This window comes from Cucurbita maxima, unplaced genomic scaffold, assembly GCF_002738345.1.
Source record: "Cucurbita maxima cultivar Rimu unplaced genomic scaffold, Cmax_1.0 Cma_Scf00021, whole genome shotgun sequence".
Taxonomy (NCBI): domain Eukaryota; kingdom Viridiplantae; phylum Streptophyta; class Magnoliopsida; order Cucurbitales; family Cucurbitaceae; genus Cucurbita; species Cucurbita maxima.
Window position 1 is genome coordinate 1,797,203 of NW_019272037.1, and position 24,701 is coordinate 1,821,903.

At 35.4% G+C, this 24,701-nt stretch overlaps 7 protein-coding genes across 7 annotated transcripts in view; 5 read left to right on the top strand and 2 right to left on the bottom strand.

The window, feature by feature from the left end:
• The first annotated feature begins 398 nt into the window (after positions 1–398).
• LOC111495773 (lactosylceramide 4-alpha-galactosyltransferase-like) lies at positions 399–1,944 on the top strand. Its single transcript, XM_023145953.1, has one exon. It carries the CDS (start codon positions 484–486, stop codon positions 1,798–1,800), a length of 1,317 nt encoding a protein of 438 aa, XP_023001721.1. The 5' UTR covers positions 399–483; the 3' UTR covers positions 1,801–1,944.
• A 2,077-nt stretch (positions 1,945–4,021) lies between these two features.
• Positions 4,022–6,091, top strand: LOC111495764 (polyphenol oxidase, chloroplastic-like). The gene is made up of 2 exons (XM_023145943.1): positions 4,022–4,924; positions 5,213–6,091. The coding sequence occupies exons 1-2, from the start codon at positions 4,030–4,032 to the stop codon at positions 6,022–6,024; spliced, it is 1,707 nt and encodes a 568-aa protein (XP_023001711.1). The 5' UTR covers positions 4,022–4,029; the 3' UTR covers positions 6,025–6,091.
• Positions 6,092–8,978: 2,887 nt separating this feature from the next.
• On the top strand, positions 8,979–11,047 carry LOC111495765 (polyphenol oxidase, chloroplastic-like). Its single transcript, XM_023145945.1, has 2 exons — positions 8,979–9,873; positions 10,200–11,047. The coding sequence occupies exons 1-2, from the start codon at positions 8,979–8,981 to the stop codon at positions 11,009–11,011; spliced, it is 1,707 nt and encodes a 568-aa protein (XP_023001713.1). The 3' UTR covers positions 11,012–11,047.
• Positions 11,048–11,939: 892 nt separating this feature from the next.
• Positions 11,940–15,173, bottom strand: LOC111495759 (uncharacterized protein At4g04980-like). Its single transcript, XM_023145939.1, has 9 exons — positions 15,108–15,173; positions 14,768–14,962; positions 14,591–14,686; positions 14,361–14,487; positions 13,248–14,283; positions 13,010–13,175; positions 12,755–12,919; positions 12,360–12,512; positions 11,940–12,280 (listed from the first exon to the last, which is right to left on the bottom strand). Exons 1-9 carry the CDS (start codon positions 15,171–15,173, stop codon positions 12,071–12,073), a joined length of 2,214 nt encoding a protein of 737 aa, XP_023001707.1. The 3' UTR covers positions 11,940–12,070.
• Positions 15,174–15,831: 658 nt separating this feature from the next.
• Positions 15,832–17,755, top strand: LOC111495714 (toll/interleukin-1 receptor-like protein; the record flags this gene model as incomplete). The annotated part of the gene is made up of 3 exons (XM_023145874.1): positions 15,832–15,879; positions 17,191–17,594; positions 17,668–17,755. Coding segments are annotated over 3 exons (540 nt in total), but the record flags the coding sequence as incomplete, so codon positions are not given.
• A 3,113-nt stretch (positions 17,756–20,868) lies between these two features.
• Positions 20,869–22,516, top strand: LOC111495779 (NAC transcription factor 25-like). Its single transcript, XM_023145961.1, has 3 exons — positions 20,869–21,276; positions 21,361–21,671; positions 21,751–22,516. The coding sequence occupies exons 1-3, from the start codon at positions 21,072–21,074 to the stop codon at positions 22,279–22,281; spliced, it is 1,047 nt and encodes a 348-aa protein (XP_023001729.1). The 5' UTR covers positions 20,869–21,071; the 3' UTR covers positions 22,282–22,516.
• Positions 22,517–23,374: 858 nt separating this feature from the next.
• LOC111495766 (serine carboxypeptidase-like 31) overlaps positions 23,375–24,701 on the bottom strand; it is a 2,788-nt gene continuing 1,461 nt past the window's right edge. Inside the window, exons 6-9 of the mRNA XM_023145946.1 lie at positions 24,156–24,446; positions 23,958–24,088; positions 23,783–23,878; positions 23,375–23,705 (exon numbers count right to left, since the gene is read on the bottom strand). Of these exons, the coding sequence (XP_023001714.1) occupies positions 23,453–23,705; positions 23,783–23,878; positions 23,958–24,088; positions 24,156–24,446 (771 nt within the window). The 3' untranslated portion in view covers positions 23,375–23,452. The remainder of the gene's footprint in view (positions 23,706–23,782; positions 23,879–23,957; positions 24,089–24,155; positions 24,447–24,701) is intronic.

A 24,701-nucleotide genomic window follows, 5' to 3' on the forward strand; every position in this document is an offset into this window, starting at 1 on the left:
ATTTCACATTACATATATAGTAAAACCAATTTCCCAATCCTTTTCCAAACCCTACTAAGAAAGATGTTCTATCTTAAGTATTCCATATACATAGATGGGGAATAGGAGAATAGGTCAAATTTATCCGGACACTAGTGGAATCCAACATAATTTAATATCCATGTATTCACATAGCAACATCCAATACTCCAAGGGGGGAAAAGTAAGGAAAGAAAAAAGCTGGCCACTCTGCACCCACAGTCCCATCCCCTTCCTTTTCACTACTTTTTGTGTTTCCTCACAAGCACATGCACATTCCCCAAATTCTCCTTTCAAAACTTTTTTCTTTTTTATATATATTTATAATTGTTCCTAAAAAAAATATTTTAAAATTATAATGAAATTTATTATAGAGATCCATAAAATTGATACAAATTCGATTTTCACATATTTGCAGGCTTGACTTTCCCTCGGGATCTTCCGCTTCTTCTTCTTCCATTTCCAATGATTGCAAATTTCAGGCCATCTTTCTTCCTCCTCCTTCTACTCCGCCGCCTTCAACCTCTCAAGGAATCTGCTTATTACCATTTTCTCTCATCCCTTACCGCTTCTTTTCTTTCTCTTCTCCTTCTCTTCCTTCTCGCTTTCAATGGCCTTCACGTCTTCTTTACTTACTCACCGTCGCCGGAGAAGACGATTCCTCATTCTCCCCCTTTCTCGCCGGATAAACGATGCTCCAATCTTTCTTCTTCCGTTCCCGCTTCGACCCACGTTCTTTTTTCCATCGAACAAAAACACCCACCGGTGATTTTTAAATCAAATTCCTCTGTTTTTCACAATCCCCATGTTAAAATCCGCGCTGATGACTCTGCTGAACTGGCGGCGAAGAGGGTCGGGAAATACAAGCGCCGCCTGAGAAGCCTCCGGCTGGAATCAAGAGAAAACGAATTTTCAGCAAGGATTGAGGAGTTCTTGGCTGCGAATTCATGTAAGCTTAGATTTTTCATGATTTGGATTTCACCATTGAATTCGTTTAGCGACAGAGAATTTTGGGCAATACAGAGCATATTCAAGGCTCATGAAAATGGAAATCCGTGTTTGGTCATTGTCTCGAATTCCCTCGATTCCACAAAAGGGAAACAAATTCTCAGCCCATTCTCGGAAAAAGGGTTCCCTTTGATTGTAATTTCTCCGGATTTCGATTCAATTTTCAGAAACACCGAAGCAGAGCCATGGTTCAATCAACTCCGACAAGGAATCATAAAACCCGGCGAAATTTCTTTAGCTCAAAACCTCTCAAACTTGCTCCGATTGGCTCTGCTATACAATTTCGGCGGCATTTACCTCGACGCCGACGTGATAATTCTAAAGAACTTCACAAATCTCCGAAACGTAATTGGAGCTCAAACCATCGATTTGAAAACCGGAAATTGGAGCAGATTGAACAACGCAGTGATGATCTTCGACAAAAATCACCCACTTCTCCTTCAATTCATCCAAGAATTCACCACAACTTTCGACGGAAACAAATGGGGTCACAACGGACCGTATTTAGTATCAAGAGTGGTGTCGAGATTGAACCAAAATCCTGGTTTTAATTTGACTGTTCTTCCTCCGTCGGCGTTTTACCCTGTTGTTTGGAGCAGAATCAGGGCTCTGTTCCAGAGTCCAAAAGATGCAGTTCATTTGAAATGGGTAAAGGCGAAACTGAAACACATTGAATCCCAGAGCTTGGCTCTCCATTTGTGGAACAGCCATAGCCGAAAGTTTCAAGTTGAGAAGGGAAGCATTGTTGATATTATAGTAACAATGAAATCGTAAATTACATTTGTTGTTTAAAGATATCATCATAGATTTAGAACAGTCCTTAATTTTCTGGGAAATGTTTTGGTACTTTGTTTCTGAAAGATGTTAAGGAATTTAGACATCAAATTTTACTGTCGGAAATTGAATGTCACAGAGGAATTAAAATTGAAAGCGAATTCTCATTCTCTGGTCACCTACCGCCGTGGTTGTGTATTTATATCTTATTAATTACATTTATCTTCGGATATTTATTAAATTTAATTTTATAACAATTTAATTTTCCATTTTATATTAATATTAAGTTGATAAAATATTAAAGTTTCATACGTCCATCCAGACTTATAACCTACAAAAATAACCATTTTGAAGATTTGTCGTAGTTCAAATATTCGAATACTCGAATCATAATGGTTATCAATATAACAAATTGATACATTATAACTTAATAATATACCCTATAAAATAATACTTCTTATTCAAATTGAGTCCACAAATAACAACATGCTAGAGATTTATTATATTAGCATATGAATTATATAATTATTGAGGGTATAAATTGATTGATATATGGATATAAAAGTATATCATATAATGGACAAAACAGGCTTGCATTTCCCAGTCGAAAAGATGAGTTCCTTTTTCGTCTCGCATTTCTCATCAAATAAATACGGAAAAATCATCATATTGAAAACGCGTTACTAACCCACCAAGCCCTTCCTTCGTAGAGCCGTGTATTGTAAGTGATTCGAACCTGTCCGGAGCGAGCCTCCCATAGAGGCAAGTGAAGTTGGTGAGCCGTATGATGGGCAACTATCTCTTGCGGTTCGGAAAGGACTCAGCTTTTAGTTAGTACGCCCTTGGTTTTGGGGTGTACCCTTTCACTCTAACTGTTAATATACCAATAATATAATATAAAGTATATCATATATATACCAATAAATTATAATTTGATTGTTTTATTGATATATTTGTAAATCTAAAATATTTGCAAACAGTCAATTGCAACGCATTACAAATTTTATTTTCAAAATTCAGGCCCAAGTCAAATTTGTTGGGCCCCTCAATCCTTCGGATGGGACGAACAGGCCCACTAGGCCCAACTTATGAAATGAACACCTTCCAACTTTCCTTTGGAAGATTACTAAATGGGAATGGCCAGTAAAAATTAATTACCAAAAATTATGGTGAAAAAAATGTCTACAAGAATTTACCGCCCACGTAGAAATTTAAAGTTAAATAATTCAATGTCAAGTGATTGCTACAAAATGACCTGTATAGCCATTTCACTCTACCCTTAATTATAACAGTTAAACATTATTAAGTAGTCTTTAATAAGTTGAGTTAAGAATTGTACAATGCAATTTTGAAAATTAATGTTGATTCAATAATAATAATCTAACAATGTATAAGGACTACAATTTATTTAATAAACTAATAAACTCTACTTTTGATTGTAACTAATCAACATTATTACTTATACTTTAAATGAATACACTTAATAATTCGATAATTTTTTTAGGGTCGATCTCAAACTTATCTTTTATTTCACTGTATTATAGAAATACGTCAGCAATAAGATTTTAACTTTTAATAAACGATATCAATCGTGTGCATAATTTACTATTATACACTTTCATTACTCTAAAAAAAACAAAGGTAAACTTATTCCCATAAGATGTTATTTGGATTTAAACAATCACACTAATTTTTTTTATTAGTACGTTTGGTGTTCAATCAAATGTTTTTTTTTTAAAATGTTTTTAGAAATCACAAAACATAAAATTACTCAAAGTCAAGCTCGTTGAACTTTATTAGTATAGGTAGTAATTATTAATTCTTTTATATATTTTTTAACCTTAATCTCACCACTTTTAAAGAGTAACGTTGTGTATCTGAAGGTGATTTTGAAGTAAGATTTAGGTTACTTGTTTACATGTTTTTTTTTTTTCCTCTAACTAGTATACTTATTTAGTAAGTTTGAATCTAGAAAAGTTTGGTTGCTTTAGTACATATGAAGGCACATTCAACAAATCTACGTGGACACCAAATTAAAAAGTTAAAATACAACTAAATAAGTATAAAACTTTGAGGAAACTTATAATTAAACATTATTTAAAAGTAGAAGTAGTTAAAAATAATACAAAGTTTTAGTTCATACTATTGAGATAGATTCTTTTTGGGTTATAAATAATACGCATAAGATTGGGATTTGAAACAAACCATATTTGGTTTAACAATCAAGCAATGGGTTCGCTATCGTCACCAGCTCTTTCCACCACCACATTTCGGCCATCATCCAGGCCTCCAACATCAAAATACCTTCCCAACAACGCTGCTCGAGTTTTGTGTAGCGCCGCCGATGGCAAAATTGATAGAAGAGACGTTCTTATTGGGATAGGCGCAGGCGGTATCTACGGAGCTTCGGCCTTCACCAAAGATTCCACCTTTGCCCTTGCCGCTCCAGTCCAAACTCCCAACATTAGCAAGTGTAGCCCACCAGACCTGCCACATGGCGCCGATCCAACTAACTGCTGCCCACCGCCGTCCCCCTCTATCGTCGACTTCCGACCACCGGTGCCGGGAAAACTACGGGTCAGGCCAGCTGCCCATTTGGCGGATCAAAGCTACATAGACAAATATAAGAGAGCCGTGGAGCTAATGAAAGGGCTGCCCGGAGATGACCCACGTAGCTTCATGCAACAAGCGAACATTCACTGTGCTTATTGTAACGGAGGGTACGACCAAGTGGGGTTTCCAGTTGAGGTGCAAGTTCATAACTCGTGGCTGTTTTTCCCATTTCACCGTTATTATCTCTACTTTTACGAGAAGATATTGGGAGAGCTGATTGGAGATCCCACTTTCGCCTTGCCCTTTTGGAACTACGATGCTCCTGGGGGTATGAGAATGCCAGCCATGTACGCCGACCACAACTCCTCGCTTTATGACCAACTTCGGAACCAAAATCATCTGCCGCCAACGTTGATGGATCTGGATTTCGATGGGGTTGATCCGACCATAGGCGATGATGCGCTGATAAAAAGTAATCTTAGAATTATGTATCGCCAGATGGTTTCCAATAGTGTCACGCCCAAGCTGTTTTTCGGCAGCGCTTATGTAGCCGGAGACGAGCCATCACCCGGTAATATTTTAGTATAACATTATTTACTTCATAAATTCGAGTGATTTTATTTTTTATTTAGCCAATATTTTTCTTTCTCCCAACTTTCTACTTTATTCAAACATTTTTTGTTTTTTTGTTTTTAATTATAGATTAATTTTAACTTAGAGAAGAATCATTAGTCTATAAACAAATAATACTTTTTATGGGAGGAATTTTGGAGAAGTTTAGCCCTGAGAGCTTATGTTCAAATTTGACAATATCATATCATTGTCAATATGTTCTAACCGAATATACCCAAAATGATAGGAGGTGGGTCAGTGGAGAACATCCCACACAATACGGTACACACATGGTGCGGCGACAACAACGAGCCCAACCTAGAGAACATGGGAAACTTCTACTCCGCGGCCAGAGATCCCATCTTCTACTCCCACCACTCCAACGTTGACCGCATGTGGTCCGTCTGGAAGACCCTCGGCGGAAGGCGACGGGACCTACAATACCCTGAATGGCTCGACGCCTCTTTCATTTTCTACAACGAGAAGGCCCAAGCCGTGCGAGTCCGAGTCCGAGACTGTCTCGACACCAAAAACCTCGGCTACATCTACCAAGACGTCGAACTCCCATGGCTCGAAACCCGCCCCACGCCTTGTCGAGCCCTCAGAGCCCAGAAAAGCGTCGACAGTAATGTCCCGTCCAGGCGCGTCAAACCACCAAAGATGAAGTTCCCGGTGACTCTGAAGTCGGCGATCAGTACGGAAGTGAAGAGGGGGAAGAAATCAAGAAGCAAGAAGGAGAAAGAGGAGGAAGAGGAGATTTTGGTGATTGAGGGAATCAAGTTGGACCCCAACATGCTGGTAAAGTTCGATATTTATATCAACGACGAAGATGAGAAGGAAAATAGAGCCGACATTAGTGAGTTTGCAGGGAGCTTTGTGAACGTGCCGCATAAGCACGGACACAAGAAGAAGATGAAGACGGGGCTTAGGTTGGGGATAACTCAACTGCTTGAGGATTTGGATGCTGATTGTGACGACAGCATCATCGTCACTCTCATCCCCAGGCTTGGAGCTGGTCTCGTCTCCATTGCTAAGATCAAGATCGAATATGGAGATTAATTTCTTTGGGAAACTAAATTTAAAATAAAAAAAGGCTTCCAGGTTTGAGGCTAATAATTCCAAACAACTTCCATTCTGTTTGCATCTTAATTATAACTATAAACTTAAAAAATTGTATTAATTTTAATCATCAACTTTGAATTTTATCAAATTACACATCAAACTTAGATGAGTATTAATCTTAACATTAAAATTTAAAATTGTTACAATTTAACTCCTTAATAGATGTTTACTTTAAATAACGTTAAAAAAATCTCTCTTATGCACAGAATGAATTACATAAAAATGTACAATATGAAATTAATAAAATAAAAAGAAATATATATATTTATATATATATATATTTGTTGAAATTTAAGAATTTTGGCAATGATTAATTTGTGTATGAAGTCTGTGCAAAATTTATTTTATTAAAATTAATGAGATTTTTAAAATTTGCATACCACTTATTAGAATAAGTGAACGAATTAGTTGAAATTGAAATTAATGTAAAAATTTGCGACCATTATTAAAGTTTAGCATTTAACTTAATTAAAACATATTTTATATAGTCATCACTTAATCGAAACCTAATTTTTTTTTATTAAGAAAATATAACGTAATCCGATTGTAAGGACGATGAGGATGACTATTTTGATTGTCTGAAAATATTATTTGCTTTTCAACATATTCCAATCATATATGAATAGAAATTTAACACAAACTTATATTGATTGATGTCAAACAAAGTCGAAATACGATATGCCTGGTTTGATTAAATAGGATTGGATTGGCGGGTCGAACCAACCTAGGTCTAGATGAACATTTGATTGGTCTCAAATGTGCCTCTGGGCCAAATTTGCCTTAGATGTCCTCCATATCAAAACTATACAGAAAAAGAAAAAAGAAAAAAAAGAAAAGAAAACACAAGTATTTATTAATATACACATAAATGTCCCATTAATAGAACAGTTAAATCCATACCATAAACACAAATAATGAATGGACTTTTATTTTGGTTAAAAAGATGTACAAACTCATTTTCTTCTTCTCAAATTTATTCATTTAATCTTTAAATTCATCTCTAAAACTTGTCAGAATTTGGATTGCGTACACAACATTATCTTACATTTTTCCTTTGAATATTCAAATTTCAAAATTATAACTATATATTATAAATAAATAAAACATGATTTTTCTTCTTGAATAAAAAAAATTCAATATTCATATAGATTTCAAATGTAGGGTAAAATTATCAATCAACTATGAAGAAAAATATAATCTATATATTATTTAAAATAATAAATAAACTTTATATATTTATTATGGCTATATTCATGAAAATTAAATGTCTCGGTAGATGTGGATGTTTGGTTTTTTTTTATCCACAACAACCCACGAGGGAGTGGGCAAAACCATTACTCTTATCTAAATTAATTTCATTATCGAATATCGACTAATTATAATTATAAAATTAATACAACTTAGTTTAGCATAATTCTTTAACTTTTTTTTTTTTTTCTGTAAAACATACTTTAAATTTAGTTTTTATATTTTATTGGGAATTTTAAAAGCTAACTTTTTTTATCCAAATTTAATTTTTATTTGGTTATTGAAGGCTTTGAAATTTAATATTTAATTAAATTCTTAAAAGTTTGAAAATGATGTGTAAAATAATCTGATTTTAAAAAAACAGTTGACTATTTGATTAATTAATAAAAGAACACGTGCTTAGTTGGCCCTCCGAACTATATTATTTTACTGAATTAAATGAATTTTTTTTCAAAAGAAAAAAAATTTAAGACCACATAATAAAGTCAATGTAGTCGTACGTTTAGGTTATCCAAAACGACGTCGGGATGTAAGTGGAGGGCAATTCATTTACGTCTCAATTTCAATTTTCAAATTATTTTTTTATTTATTAAATCTTACCAACTAGATGATTGGGTGGATATTAAAAGAACTAAAATCTAATATTTCCATGTTTTTCAATGTTTATCTGAAAAGTCATTATTTATTTATTTATTTTAATAATGATGAGGTTGGACGTAGAAATATTGTATTTTTTTTTTTTTTATATAAATAAGAATATTCTATATCCTTATAACTGTATGAATATTCTTTCTTTGCTATTTATTTTAAATATAGTTAATTATTTAACAGTAATAAATCAATAATAATCCACTTTTTTATTTGCTGAACTGAAGCTATTGATTAATTAGTTAACCAAAATTAGTTAAATTAAGCTAGAATAAATAATATTATTTAATAGTTACAATTAATTATTTATATTAAAAAAATTCATATATGGTTGTGAAGAAAAAGATAAAAATAAGTTATTGATCAAAAAAAATTTGTGTTGGTATGAGTATATTGCACGAGGATGCATGGCCTAGGTGACAAGTTGGTACTTACATATCCATCCAATTATAATGGCTACATTATAGTTTTTAATTTAAATTATAAAATTTCAAAATAATTCATGTTATAGCAATTTAATAATAATAATTAACTTACTTTTGCTGACGTGGCTATAATAAATATCGCAATCGACAGAGACCTATTCTGAGATTGAAGGTTCAACAGCTGGAACATTTGTGAAAGTCTACAATTACGTTGGGTCGGTAATTGCCACGTCAACATGACGAAATTGGACGCAAGAATCTATTGAGATTCCCTTAAAAACTTTCATCCAACAATTTTTAAAATTTATGAATTTGTAAATTTGTTAGAGATAAAATTTGATTATTTGACATAAATAAATATTTTTTTAAAAATTGGTAGATATAATGGATACAAAATTTTGGGGAAACTTATGATTAAACAATATTAAAAAGTAAAAAAAAAAAAAAAAAAAAAAAAAAATTAANATAAAAGTTTTAGCTGAGACAATTAAGATAGATTTTTTTGGGTTATAAATAGTAGGCAGATAAGTGGGATTTGAAATAAACCATCTTTGATCCAATAACCAAGCAATGGCTTCTCTACCACCACCAGCTCTTTCCACCGCCACATTTCGCCCATCATCCAGGCCTCCAACATCAAAATACCTTCCCAACAACGCTGCTCGAGTTTTGTGTAGCGCCGCCAATGGCAAAATTGATAGAAGAGACGTTCTTATTGGGATAGGCGCAGGCGGTATCTACGGAGCTTCGGCCTTCACCAAAGATTCCACCTTTGCCCTTGCCGCTCCAGTCCAAACTCCCAACATTAGCAAGTGTGGCCCACCAGACCTGCCACCTGGCTCCGATCCAACCAACTGCTGCCCGCCGCCGTCCCCCTCTATCGTCGACTTCCGACCACCGGCGCCGGGAAAACTACGGGTCAGGCCAGCTGCCCATTTGGCGGATCAAAGCTACATAGACAAATATAAGAGAGCCGTGGAGCTAATGAAAGGGCTGCCCGGAGATGACCCACGTAGCTTCATGCAACAAGCGAACGTTCACTGTGCTTATTGTAACGGAGGGTACGACCAAGTGGGGTTTCCAGTTGAGGTGCAAGTTCATAACTCGTGGCTGTTTTTCCCATTTCACCGTTATTATCTCTACTTTTACGAGAAGATATTGGGAGAGCTGATTGGAGATCCCACTTTCGCCTTGCCCTTTTGGAACTACGATGCTCCTGGGGGTATGAGAATGCCAGCCATGTACGCCGACCACAACTCCTCGCTTTATGACCAACTTCGGAACCAAAATCATCTGCCGCCAACATTGATGGATCTGGATTTCGATGGGGTTGATTCAAACATAGGCGATAATGCGCAGATAAGAAGTAACCTAAGAATTATGTATCGCCAGATGGTTTCCAATAGTCGTACCCCAAAGCTGTTTTTTGGCAGCGCTTATGTAGCCGGAGACGAGCCATCACCAGGTAATATTTTAGTATAACATTATTTACTGCATAAATTTTAGTGATTTTAATTTTTATTTAGCCAATGTTTTTCTTTCTCCCAACTTTTTACATTATTCCATCATTTTTTTTAATTATAGATTAATTTTAACTTCAAAAGTGAAAAAAATTAATTAGTATGTTGGATAATAAAAGTCTAACTTAGGTTATAGGTTATTTTAGAGAAGGATCATTAGTCTATAAACAAATAATAAAAGTCTATAAATTTGATACTCATGTTCAAATTTGACAATATCATATCATTGTCAAAGTCATGTTGGTCTAACGGAATATACCCAAAATGATAGGAGGTGGGTCCGTGGAGAACATCCCACACAATACGGTTCACACATGGTGCGGCGACAACAACGAGCCCAACCTAGAGAACATGGGAAACTTCTACTCCGCGGCCAGAGATCCCATCTTCTACTCCCACCACTCCAACGTAGACCGCATGTGGTCCGTCTGGAAGACCCTCGGCGGAAGGCGACGGGACCTACAATACCCTGAATGGCTCGACGCCTCTTTCATTTTCTACAACGAGAAGGCCCAAGCCGTGCGAGTCCGAGTCCGAGACTGTCTCGACACCAAAAACCTCGGCTACATCTACCAAGACGTCGAACTCCCATGGCTCGAAACCCGCCCCACGCCTCGTCGAGCCCTCAGAGCCCAGAAAAGCGTCGACAGTAATGTCCCGTCCAGGCGCGTCAAACCGCCAAAGATGAAGTTACCGGTGACTCTGAAGTCGGCGATCAGTACGGAAGTGAAGAGAGGGAAGAAATCGAGAGGCAGGAAGGAGAAAGATGAGGAAGAGGAGATTTTGGTGATTAAGGGAATCGAATTCGACCCCAACACGTCCATTAAATTGGATATTTATATCAATGACGAAGATGACAGGGAAATTAGAGGCGATAATACAGAGTTTGCTGGGAGCTTTGTAAACGTGCCGCATAAACACGGGCACAAGAAGAAGGTGAAGACGGGGCTTAGATTGGGGATAAGTGAAGTGCTTGAGGATTTGGATGCTGATGATGACGACAGCATCATCGTCACTATCATCCCCAGGCTTGGAGCTGGGCTCGTCTCCATCGCTGAGATCAAGATCGAATATGGAGATTAATTTTAAATTATCATATCTCTCCCTGTTTGTTTATTACTCATTTTTATGTTCTAAGATTTCAAAGTACTTTAATGATAGTCATAAAAATAATCTAGATGCTTAATGATTGTAGATATGATATACCATATTCCTCCAGTTTTGTGCTGCGCCGGACATTATTGATACACATTTTTGGACCTTTAACTCTCTGCCCATAATTCAAAAAGTCATCTACACATTATTTATTTATTTTATTTTTTTATGAGACTCACCGAGTAAACCTAAGCAGAAATTTAGTTGAATGCATGCGAGTGAGAAGAGAGCAGGTTGGAAGAATTCGCGTTGGAACATTATATACTAGAAGATAAATTTTTATTTTTAAAAAGCAAGGAGTAAGTAATAGGACTATCAAGTGTTGCAATAATGGATATGAACTGTAATTTATTATACGTACATTTCTTGCAATAATGGATATGAACTGTAATTGATTTCTAATAAATATTTGTTAAAGAAACTGATTAGGTTTCAAAAGTTTTGTATCACATAACACCACGTGAAAAATATTTTTAAAATCATCATTTCTAAATTATAATAGTGTGATCGAATAATATTCGGTCTTATAAACAATTCAATTCAATACAATACAATACAATTACATACGATACGATGGTATGACAATGGTGTAATATTGAAAACTGGTAATAAGATGGAACACAGATGTGGTTGGATGGTCTTGGTCGGAGAATGAAGTAATGTTGTTGAGATGTTTTTTGGTGTTCTTGGTGGCCTTCAAGATCCTCTGTTTTATGTAGGGGTAGAATATAAGCATGAATGGAAGAGGTCTGATACAAACATAGGATGAAGAGTGATTAATTAGTAGTATATATATAAACTCATAATGATTATGTAATGTTTACAGGGTCCTATCCAGAAAGAGGGAAAAGGTGAAGCAACGTAAACAAATACCATTCCACAAACTCAAATGCTAGACCTCACATGGATCACTGATTCTTTCTTTTTTTTTTTTTTTCCTGCTAAAAAAAAGGAGAAAACACAACTTTAAACACAAACAGGATAGAATCATAGGTCCTGAGATTCACTCTCTATTTCTAGAGCCAATTCTCGGGTCAGCCTATCGGCGCGTTCGTCGTGTCCACCGGCGAACGTGTAAACTCGGTATGCCAATTGAAATGCCCTCCACAGCAACTTAGAACATCCCTGGTTTGAATTTTCGGATCGGATTCCGTTTCGTGTCGTCTCTGCTGCTGCCTGCTTCAACTCTCTCTTTTCCTGTATCAACCACACAAATTACATTGGGGTTTCGATAGTTATAACTCAACTCAACTCAACCCAACTCAATCATGACCACCTTCAGAGCTAATTCCATGCAGCTGGAAGACACGTCCACCATTGATTCCTTGATCCGTATTAACACATTGAAATCAAAATGAATACGGTGACTCTGGAATCTCTTTGATTCGTCGTCCTTTGTTCGCTCGAGTGCATCCACTTCTCCTTTGATCTGTATGTGTTTAGCAGAGCCAAAAGCAATGGTTCATTAGCGACATTCTTCAATGGTTTGTTGAGAATTGTTGGAAGGGAGTCACACGTTGGCTAATTAAGTCATAGGTTTATAAGTAAGGAATAGATCTCCATTGGTACGCGGATTTAGAACTTATGTTCAAAGTAGATAATATCATACCATCGTGAAGTTTCGTGATTCCTAACCAGATTTAATAAATCCAAATAGGCATTGAGAACTACCTTATTGAAGTAGCTTTCAACTCGGTCCAGAAGTTGTCCCATGGGAGAAACAATGTTCCAATTCTGTAATTGAGAGAGCATTGCATCTAACTTTAAGTATAACGCTGCTGCAGTCCTTAAAGCTTCCAACTTTTTTGTGGGAAATCCTTCAAATCTTGCGAGAACCTTCAAGATTGAGAAAATGCAGCCTACCCTTTTGAATAACAGTTTGAAAGCAACGATTAAGAAACTGGGGAAGGCAGAATTTGCACAAACCTGTGATTCATCGGTTAAATTCTCCAATACAGATTCCACTTTCTTGAGGAAAATGAGGAGCTCGTTCATGTCCGGTGACTGGAAAGCTGAAATGGAAGTTTTAAGCTCCGTGATTGGCATTGCGTGTTTTTTAACGTCTTCTTCAATTTGCTGAAAGTAGGCTGATCTGAAACATCCCAAAAGAAACAACATTTATTCTATTGCATTTGTCGTGCAGTTTATAACAAGAGAATCTTACCTTTTTGTCATCTCTGCCAAGGCATCAGCCATCCCCTGTTTTCCTCCGGAGCTGCTCCCAACGCCGCCTTTTCTTCCATTAAAGGAGGTAAGATTTTGATTGGATCCTTCCACCTTTCCTTTGAGTTTCCGGTACAGACTTCCCAATTGATGGGATCTCTTCAGTTTAGTAGCCGCTTTCTTGGGGCGCAATGATCGAATTACCCCACCTGGAGGAGGTGGCGGTGGAGCCAAGCCATTGCTTTGAGGCAATGGAGGAGGTGGCGGTACAAGGTTTGATGGTGGTGGTGGTGGTGGTGGTGGTGGTGGTTGTACTGCGACTTTAATCGCCTTTTTTATTACCTTTGACAGTGGTGTCGGCGGCGTTGGCGCAATAGGTGCAATAGGCACGGCTGCAGCAGGCAGTACCTTGATCCGAGACAATGGTGGTGGTGGAGGTAGTTGTAAAGAATGAGCCAATACTGCATTTTGTTGCACCATTGGTGGTGGTGGTGGTGAAGGTGGTGGCGGTGGAGGAGGTAGAGGAGGTCCCGGTGGTGGCAGTTTTGATGCAGGAAGTTCTTGAAAATCAACATCATTAGCTCTCTCAGGACTACCCTTTTGGCTAGCTTCACCTCCATCGGCAGCATCAGTCTTTTCAGAGCTGAGCTGAGCTTGTCTCTTTGGGGCAGGGCGTACATTAACACCACAGTGAGACAACGTGGGGAGCAAAAGGCGCTTGACATCAAAGGGGTTCAACATTTCCATAGATTTCACTCTAAGAGACCACAAAATGGGAGAATTACTCGACACTTTCTCCATTCCAGATAACTTTCTTTCGCTGTTGCGAAAATTTGCAAGAACGGATGTGGGAGTTTCAGGTGAAGAACAGCAAGGGCTATTGGTTTCAGAGCAGGAATCTGTTGAGATCGAGCTCTTACCAAAGGAACTAGTTCGTGAATACGAGGAGCTCTTCGAGTTAACATATTCGTCCATCATATCAAACCTTTCGTTTGCCATATTAATGATGCAATCAATGATAGCCAACACGGATTCAACTACATAAAGCAAAAGATTTCATCAATTGTAGTCCTGATTTTCTCTACACAAACTGTTTACAAAATTGAAAACTGACCGATTTCAGTGAAGCTGGAATTTTCCTTATATGATGGCAAATTATATTTTGGTTTTTCCTTCCAATCATGGTTCAGCATCCAAGATTCTCCGATCGATTTCAGCGCAGTGCAGAAGTAGGAGAGACTCTGATACATAAATTCAAGAGCTCATTCCATAATCCGAACAGAACAGAGCAGAACAGAGAAGAACAGAGTAGAACAGAGCATAACAGAGCAGAACAGAACATACCTGTTCGATACGTGTGGCATTCATTTCGGAATATTGGATCTCCGATATGAGTTCGGGGTAGAGCTTTTGAAGGTCTTCCATGGTTCCGACCACCAGCTGCCAGAACCCATCACGAATCAAGATATTTGAAACGAACTAAACAGATTAGAGTTGAAGAAGAAATGAAGAAAAATATACCTCATTTATAGAAGAAGAGAGTTGTAAAGGAGGCAAGTCGATGATGTCTCTGAGAATCATGATTTTCCTGCGCAGCTCCATCACTTGAGAAAAATTGTCTTTGCGCTTCGATGACTTCCTACTTTTAGCAAGTCTGGGTAGCTTTGATTTATTTGTGTAAGTCTTCGGGAACACGTAAGAAGGGCTCTTCATTGTCTAGGACAAGAAAACACAACACGTAAGAACAACATCTGGGTGTTCTGTTTTATCTCATGTTTTGAATGAAAACCCCAAATTTGAAACAAAAAATCGAGCTTTATTAAGGAAACCCATTTCAGAAAAGTGAAAAGATCCAACAAACCTCGAGGTTATAAGACTTCTTACGAAACAGCAATGGGCCTAAACCACACCAGCCATTGGTAGCCATGGAATGTGAGGTAAATAAGGGTTAAAAAGAATTGAATGAAATAATGGGGTGAAGGGATTTGGGGGTTTTTTGCAGAAAAAATAGTGTTTTGCTTTGTAAATTCCTGTGGTCAGCGATGTTGAAGTTCTCTCAAATACAAAAAATGAAAGGAAAAAGAGGTATTCTAGGGCTTTTGAAACACAGCATAAAACAGCAGATTCAGAGTGGAATTCAATCAAGAGAGAGAGAGAGAAGGAAAAAAAGAAAAAGAAAAAATAAAAAATAAAAAGAACCAAATGGAATTTACTGCATTGGAACCTTCTCTGTGAAGAGACAGCCAAGAAGAGGCTGAAAGACAGACGGGGTTTTATCGAAGGGATACACAATCCACAGTTCCTGAATTACAGGAACTCGATGCCTTCCATAGACAGACGGGGTTTGGTTTCACATTTTGGTCTTGTTCTTGTTCATGTTCTTTACCAGATTCTTGTTAATTTTTACTTGGTTTGTTTGTTAAGCTTATGATCTGTATACTAAATATAGCCATGATTCTCTTAATCTCTACTCATATAGCCTTAACAACTAATAACACATCATTAGTTAAATAAGGTACAACAAAACCAATGCATAGGAAAAAGTTGGTATTGTAGGCAGACATGCACACAAACAACAAGGTTGACACTACTTCGACACAACCCAATTCATCATTTCTCCGATCCCCTATCCGGTTCTAGTAAATCTCCATTCGGGTTTGTTTCTCGTATCTGTTGCAATCTAAAGACGTATGAATGGAGTATCATATACAATAAATTTGTATAAAACTCAATATGCGAGTCAATCTTAATCATGAGCAAGTTATAAACTTATACATGTAACTTTCGTTTGTTTCTTTAATTTACATACGGACATTGACGAAGTTTATATTATATGTATAATGTAACACAGTATAGTTTAATTAAATTTTGTTCCAGTTAGTATAATAATATAAACTATAATGTAATGTAATATTATACGATGGAATTTTAGCGATGACTTCATAAAGAAGGTAGCCTTAGAGAAGAAGGAAAGTCTGCTGAAGTTTTCGTCACCAAAATGTACGGTTAATAAAGAGGCCCCACTTCCTTGCTGACTTTTCTCGGTCAAACCATCATGTCTTCGCCACGTGGCTACTCTCCTCCTATCCATCTTAATTTCCAACTTTTAGCCTATTAGTTTATTTAAAGAACCTACTTTATATTAAAAAATTGTTTCATATAAATAACATTTTATGACTTCATAAAGAAGATTGTTTTCATTTTAATAAATTAAATTATATTTTTTAATTAAAATTAATTTTAAATAAAAAATATATAAAGTTGCTTTCGACAAATTTCATATAAATAACATTTAATGAGAATTATACCTAGATCATTCTTGTTAGACATGTCATTTAATGTAGATGGTTAAGTTATATCTCCACAGTTGTTTGAGTATAAACTCTATGGAGACAGTGTTATTTATTTATAAATTCAGTCTATGTGGGACTACTCCTCTGAATAGTGTTCAACAATATTCCTGTCGAACAAAGAATTCGAGGTCTAGAACCCACGAAAAACCCAAGAAACAAGAAGTATGCAAAATGGAGCGCAAGAAACCAATACACATATGCATAGACTTTGTCAAGAGGTGTGTCTTTTTCGGTTCCTATCTTCTCTTTTATTGGACGTGTTTGAAGGGCTTTGATGAATATTGAGATGTAATTGTTTTAAAGAGTCAAAAATATAACTGCGAAACCCATCTCTTAATTCTTTCTTCCAACCTCTTATGGTTTTTGAATTCAAACCCTAACACCTTTTGGTCCTTATTCCGACGACGTCATTTTCTATCTCCATATATATAAATAAACACCACAATTCTTCATTCCTAACTTCATTCGTTACACCAACAAACCAAACCCCTCAACCAAGCCATGCAACGTTATTTTTCAGCTCTCCCCAGAAACCACCTAATCCCCTCCACAATCCTCACTCGTTGCAACCACATCCGATCGATGTCGCAGCGGTGCGATGTTTTCATAAATTACCGTGGCGTCGACACCCGAGGGAGCATCGCTGGCTTGCTCTATGACCATTTTGCTAGAATAGGGCTCCGCCCATTCTTAGACAGCGCCAACATGAAACCAGGAGACAAGCTTTTTGGGGAGATTGAGGAAAGTATTAGGAGTTGTAAGGTGGGAATTGCGGTGTTTTCGCCGCGTTATTGTCGGTCTTATTTTTGTTTGCATGAACTTGCTCTAATGGTGGAGAACAAAAAGAAGATCATACCGATATTCGTCGACGTTCGGCCGTCTGAACTTCATGTCGAATTGAACCGAAACTGTCCCGAAAAAGAGATGGAGAGGTTCAATTGGGCACTTGGAGAAGCCAAATACACCGTTGGACTCACTTTCGACTCCAGTAACGGGTAATTATTTCTCCATAAAATCGTCGCGTAATTTGTACCCAAAAGCACTCATGTTGTGTGATTATCTTGTTAGGGATTGGTCGGAGCTGCTCAGAAAAGCTTCAACCGCCGTCATTGATAATCTGGTCGCCGGAGAAGCCGTAGAGATGCCGGGAAATTAAGCCATGTAAATGCATGCATACTCAAATTTGATTAATTTCAATATACACTCAATTTTGTTCTTCTTTTTTAATTCTTTGTGGAATAGGGGTTTTGATTAACACAACTTCAGAGATTCAATTGTATTGTTCGTACTATCATTTAATAAAAAATTGTTCAAATTCTTTGATAATTTTCTTGGTGGAAATGTTTGATAATTTTTAATACTCCAAACTTTAACATTTGCACTTATTTAATTACACATTTATACTCTCACATCTATGGGTGAGGAGAACGAAACATTTTTTTATAAGGGTGTGAAAACCTATTCTTAATAGACTCGTTTTAGAATTGTGAAATTGACAGTGATATGTAACAAGTCAAAATAGATAATATCTATTAGCGGTGGGATTGAGGCTCGCTTACCTCTAATGTGGTGGATTAAAAGATCCCACGTTGATTTTAGCCTTAAGATATATTAATAGGCGGGTTACATTAATAGTTTTATAAAAAAATAGTTGATTTATTATATATCAATTTAAATTCTATATAATGAACTATTATAGAATTATTTATATAAATAAAAATATATAAGAAAATTAGTTTTCATAGGTGCCTTTGATACACACATATATATATACATGTATATTTTTCAATATTTTAAAAAATATAATAAAGTAAAGTTTTCATAAGTGCATTTGTTACACACATATTTTTTTATTTTTTTTATTTTGTATGAAGGGTCACATATATATGTGTGCGCATATGGGAAACTAAAAATTAATTAAAAATAAAATGATGATAAATATGTGCGTATGGGTAAAGAATATTAAAATAATATTAATAACTACAAAAGATTTTTTTTTTTTTTTTTTTTTTTTTTTTTTTTTTTTTTTTTTTTTTTTTTTTTTGGGTGTNTAAACTAGCAAAAAAAATAAAATAAAAAATCTAAAATATTATTCATATATTTTGAATGAAGAACCTGAATTTTGTTTTTATTAGGCCCTGGATGTCACGATGCCTATATTTTCTTTCAAATTGATATTTATCTCTTTTTGATATTTTAAATATTCAAAGTTTTTAATATTCATGGGTGTGTGAACTCAGACAAATAGAAATTCAAGATTTTAAAAGTTATTAATGAAAATCACTTAAACTTTAAAATAATAATAATAACAATATATAATCTAAACTTTTATTTATTCTGAATGAAGGTTAAATATGCATTTTTTAAAAGTAATTATATTAAAAGAATCTATAATTATTATTTTATAAAATATCATTTTTATATCTAACCATTCTTTAAGGTAGTTTTTAAAATAAATAATACAATGTTTTAATGAATTGATACATAAATTAATATTTAACATTAGGGTTAATATATATTTTTTATTTTAAAATGAGGAGATGATATATATACTTTGTTGTGATTTATTATTATTATTATTATTATTATTGAGTTGGTATAGGTGAGTATTTAGGGTATAAAAACCGTTATAATGATATAAGGAATTAGTCAAAATTAGAGAAGAGTTGGGAGGTAGTCAAAAGTGAGGTAATATACTAGAAGTCAAACTTCAAGGTCCATCAATATTAAAATTCAAATTTCTTTTCCATCTCAAATACTCAAATTCTCTTCCAAATTAAATCCAAAACTTTTGTTCTGGTGTCAAATAATAACGTAAAATATATTTATCTGACCTCTTTTTTTTTTTTTTTTTTTTTTTTTTTTTTTTTTTTTTTTTTCAAATTTCTTAAATNAAATCTCACAAAATATTGTTTTCATTTTCATTTTATATAATTATATAATTATTCAATTACCTTTCCAATTTTTTTCTTCTATATTCTTAAATATCATAATTTTAAATAAAAATGACGTAAATCCCGAATATAAATTAAGAAATTTCAAGTCTGAATGAACCTAAATTCCACAAAATATAACAATAATAATAAAAAATTTGAGGGTAAAATATGTGAATGATGGAAAAGGAATAGAAATAAAACCTTATTATATGTATTAACTGTAATTATGTAGAAATTAAAATATTTCGTTGAGTTAATTTTACGTTAAATTAGTTATATAGTTCATTTTAAATTTGTGGTTCCCACGTTCAGCTGTATTGTAATTTCAGTTCCCTTTTAGGCCAACTTTCCACCGCCCAAGTGGAAGCTAAAGAAGTGTTCGTCGTTTGACCTTTTTGTCCCTCCACAACCGTAACAAATCATAACCTTTTCTTTTTCTTCTTGTCTTTTTACCTTTTGTTTTTTAATTGTTTTATTTCAATTCTTATCCATTTATTTAATATTAATTTTTTTAAAATAAAAAAGACATAAAAAAAGTGAATATTCTCATTAAAAAAAAAAAAAAAAATCTAACCCAATTTAGCAGTTCATTTGAATCCAACACGTGCGCAATGGATTGGGCCGAAGCCTCGAAAGTGTGGGCTCCAAACAGCTGATGGCCCATGAAACTTATAATAGGTTTGGGGAAACAAGAAAGGAAGACGAGAGAAAAAGATATTTAAAGCATGTTTGATTTTAGAATTTAATTATGAAGTTAAAGAGATTCTTTTCAATTATTTTAGTATTAATTAATCGAGAATTAAATATCTATACATCAAACTTAGGTACAACAATAACAAACAAAAAAAGAATATACATAATTTTGTATAACCAATTTTCTCTACGTTCTTACAATTCTGATATTTATTCTCGCATATTTTTATACCTTTACATAATTTAATCAAAATAATATTACTATACTTTTTACCAGACCATTCAACAAAAGAATATAAAAAAGTTACCAAAAAGGAGCATTTTTTTTTTATGGGTATATGAGAATGAATGAAAACAATATTGACAACATGAAATGAAATGTCATAAATGAAACACAAATGAATGATGAAAATAAGTACAAACTAAGTGAAGAGAAAGAGAACAGACTCAATTCACGAGCCTCCCAACCCTATTTCATTTGTTTTGTGTTTACCTAATTCAATAAAAACAATTAGGTTTGGCGCTCGTAATCCCAACTCAAAACATTACGAAAGGATAATTCAATTGATTTAGACGTATACTAGTTAATGTAATCAGTTGAGTTGAGCTATGTTTATATTGGATTGGAGTAATTAAATTACGAGAGATGGCGTAAGAATGTGTGGGAAGCATGCCATATGCCTTGATTTGAGAAATTTGTTTTTGGTTTCACATTGGCATAGTTTCACAAGGGAAGCATGACACCCAAAACAAATAAATTAAAGCTCCCATAAAATTCATTTATTCGCCATCTCAATCTCCCACCCATCCCTTCCTTTTCTTTGTTGAAATTGAGATTCAGAGATGATGGATCCAGATTACATGGAGAGCACAGATTCATCATCAAACACATCGGCTCATCTGCAGCTGCCGCCGGGGTTCCGCTTTCACCCCACCGACGAGGAACTAGTGGTTCATTATCTCAAAAGGAAGCTTTCCTCTTCTCCTCTTCCAGCCCCCATCATCGCCGAACTCGATTTGTACAAGTTCGATCCATGGGACCTCCCAAGTAATCAGCTTTATTAGGTTTTTTAGTGTTTTAATTAAATGGAATGTTTTATGTAAAAATTAAATGGGGTTTTTTTTTTTATAGGTAAGGCGGTGTTTGGGAAGAACGAATGGTATTTTTTTACTCCGAGAGAGAGGAAATACCCAAACGGGGCGAGGCCAAATAGAGCGGCGATTTCTGGGTATTGGAAAGCGACTGGAACTGACAAGCCTATTATGACATCTAATGGAACTCAAAAAGTTGGCGTTAAGAAAGCTCTCGTGTTTTACGGTGGAAGGCCTCCTAAAGGTATCAAAACCAATTGGATCATGCACGAGTATAGGCTCCTCCATGCTGCTAATACCAATCTCAAGCCCCTCGATGCCTACCCCACCAATCGGAAGCCCTCTCTCAAGGTAATTCCTTTAAATGTTTTTTAAACATTAATTTAATTCACATCAATTTTTTTTTTTTTTTTTTTTTTTTTTCATGTAGCTTGATGATTGGGTTTTGTGCCGAATTTACATGAAAAACGCTGCACAAGCATCGACCATCATAGAGCGCGAAATGGAGGAGTTATCGAGGGCGGCAGCCGCGGCGGCGGCGAGGCTACCGAAGCTGGTGGTTGGAGGTGGACAAAAGGGTGGCAGAAACTGCTACTTGGATGTGGTGGCGTTATCAAGCGAAGGTGACGAGATAATTAATCATCAAACCAATTCGAATATCTCGGAGTTACCTTCTTCAAGCTGCAGCTCCAAACGTGGCCTTACATGTCAGCTTTGGAGCGGCGGCGCAACTGCATCCAACGACGGCGGAAAGCCACTCCGGCTTGATCTCATGAATAGCTACAGTGGTGGGGTGACTCCCGTAACCGAAGAAAATACGGTCTCTTACGTGTCTCTTCTCAACCAGCTGTCAGTACAAAACGCAGCGTTTCAAACTAGGGAGCCATTTATTGGCTCCTTGAGCGACGGCGTTTTGAGGCAACAGTTTCAACTTCCTTCTAACATCAACTGGAACTCTTAATTAATTTCAGGTATTATTGTAAAATAAATAAATAAATAATTATATGAAAATTTTAAATTAGTAATTTAGTGGATAAAATGTAGGAAAATAAAATAAATAAATACTCAATTAGTGCAGGGAATATAAGTTGATGTAGTATTAATATTATAGACTTTGTGAGAGTATTATATGTTATAATTAGTGAAATTAAATTAATTAATGAAGCATTAAAGGGATTATTTGTATTTTATCAGCTGAAAAACACACAATGTTGGACGTTGATGTCATTGTTATCTCTATCCAGCCACTTTTTTTGGTTGCTTGCGTCATCAAAAATCATTTATTTGAATTACGGTGGAAATATAAGTACAAAACAAAAAAATGGATTAAATTGTTATTTTTTAAATAGGAGGATTAATTCTAAGATAGGAAAATAAATCATTTCGAGCGTCTCACTCGTACACCACCCAGTCTCCACCTTCTTTTGAGACTCAATGTTTTCATTGACACACCGTTCAGTGTCTAGCTCTGAAAACCATTTGTAACAATTCAAGCCTATTGCTAGCCGCTATTGTTCTCTTTAGATTTTTTTTCGAGCTTACTTTCAAAGTTTTAAAAACGTGTTTGCTAGAGAGAGATTTCTACACCCTCATAAAGAATGTTTCGTTTCACTTTTCGATCGAAGTGGGATTTCACATTATAAATAAGAAATACTATCTCAATTGTACGAGAGATTATACTCAAAGTATATAAATATCATATCATTGTACAGGTTCATCGGATTGGGACGAATTTGAAATATTAAACAGTATGATTGGGTAACAAATGTCAAAAAAGGAGGGTGTGATATAAATCCAAATTGGCTTCCCTTATGTATCGATTTCATATTGGCTATTTATAAAGTACTTTACTCTATTTGTCGTATTTATTATTATTTAACCTCCACGTGTCTTCTAAATTATCTGTCCTTAGGTTTCTTATCTTCCCATGGTCCCACTTTTTACCATTTACCCTTTAAAGTAATTAAATAATTACTCAGCCGAGATGGTTGGAATTAACCACTTGGTGGCTCATATTGACTAATGTTTAGGGATGGGATAGTAACACAAATTAATTATTATGGATTAAGCATTGATTAGAAGCATTAATTATTGTATAATATAATACAGTGACATTAGTTAATTAAGCTTAATCATTTTGCAGAAGGTGGGGATTGTCCATTCAGAAACGAAGCAAAGAAGGCCAATGAGCTGCTTGGTTTGAAGCATGGCACTGCATGTCCAGCGCCTCTGAATGTGGCAAACGTTAGCCCAGCATATTCCTGGTACCAACCACTGACCTGCTTCTCGTGGTACCAAGGCCTCCACGCCTTGGTAATCGGCAGACCGAGCGAGCTAAGACTGTATCGAGTCGACAACACTGGCACTCTTCCATCAGTATCGCCACTGTCCCAAAATTCAAACCAATTTCAGACACGGAATCACATCAAATCTTTTCTTTAATTATGTTCTAATTAAATTACCTGTAGATCCATACTCTAAGCCCAGCTCCAATCAGCTTCTCGTATATGGGAATAATCGAAGGCTTTGAATCATACCAGTTTTCGAATATGGTTGTGCTGTGTTTGTGTTTATAATCCAATCACAATTAATTAATTAATTAATTAATTATAACGTTATTCCATTATTATTACGTACTTGCAAATGCTCCAATTCTTCAGCTGCTGCCCATCACTCACATGGAGGGCTTCTTGAACATCTGGTCTATTGTAAAATGTTTTTGCATAATCGTCCAAGCACGGATCATATCCACCCATCATTCTTGGCATCTAAATACGTGTTATTATATGATATTATCTATTTTGAACATGTAAAAGACGGTGGGTGGAAAAGTACCATGGTAGCGGAGCGTTTGATGGTTAGGGTTTGCATGGAATTGCCATCGGTAGATGCGAGATTGGCAGTGCAAAGAGAGGTATAAAGGCTGTAAATGTCGATTTCTTTGTATTGGGTAAGCAACTCGTCCACTGCTTCACTGCAATTGTTGTTGCTCCAAGTATCGTTGCTGTTAAAATCACAGCTTTCTCTTATTATTTTGTGAGTTTCATCGGATATTACTGCGTGGCTCCATGCATAATCCACCATTCCTCTCCAGTCATCGCTATCCGAAGTTTCAGGATTCCCTAACTGTGAATTTATCAAATTATTCACAAAATGGTCAGTGCCTTTGTAATCATTAGTTATCCTCAACAATCGACGTGGAATCTCACGAATACTAATCAGATATATATTTTATTCACACCAACAAAGAGAATTGAAAAAATAAATGTTCAAGGTTTTTCTTTTGTAAAGTTGTTTCTTTTGTTTAATCTAGTATATTTCAATCGTGGGTCATATTTAACCTCCACAAACGGAGTAAAAAAAAAAAAAAAAAAAAAAAAA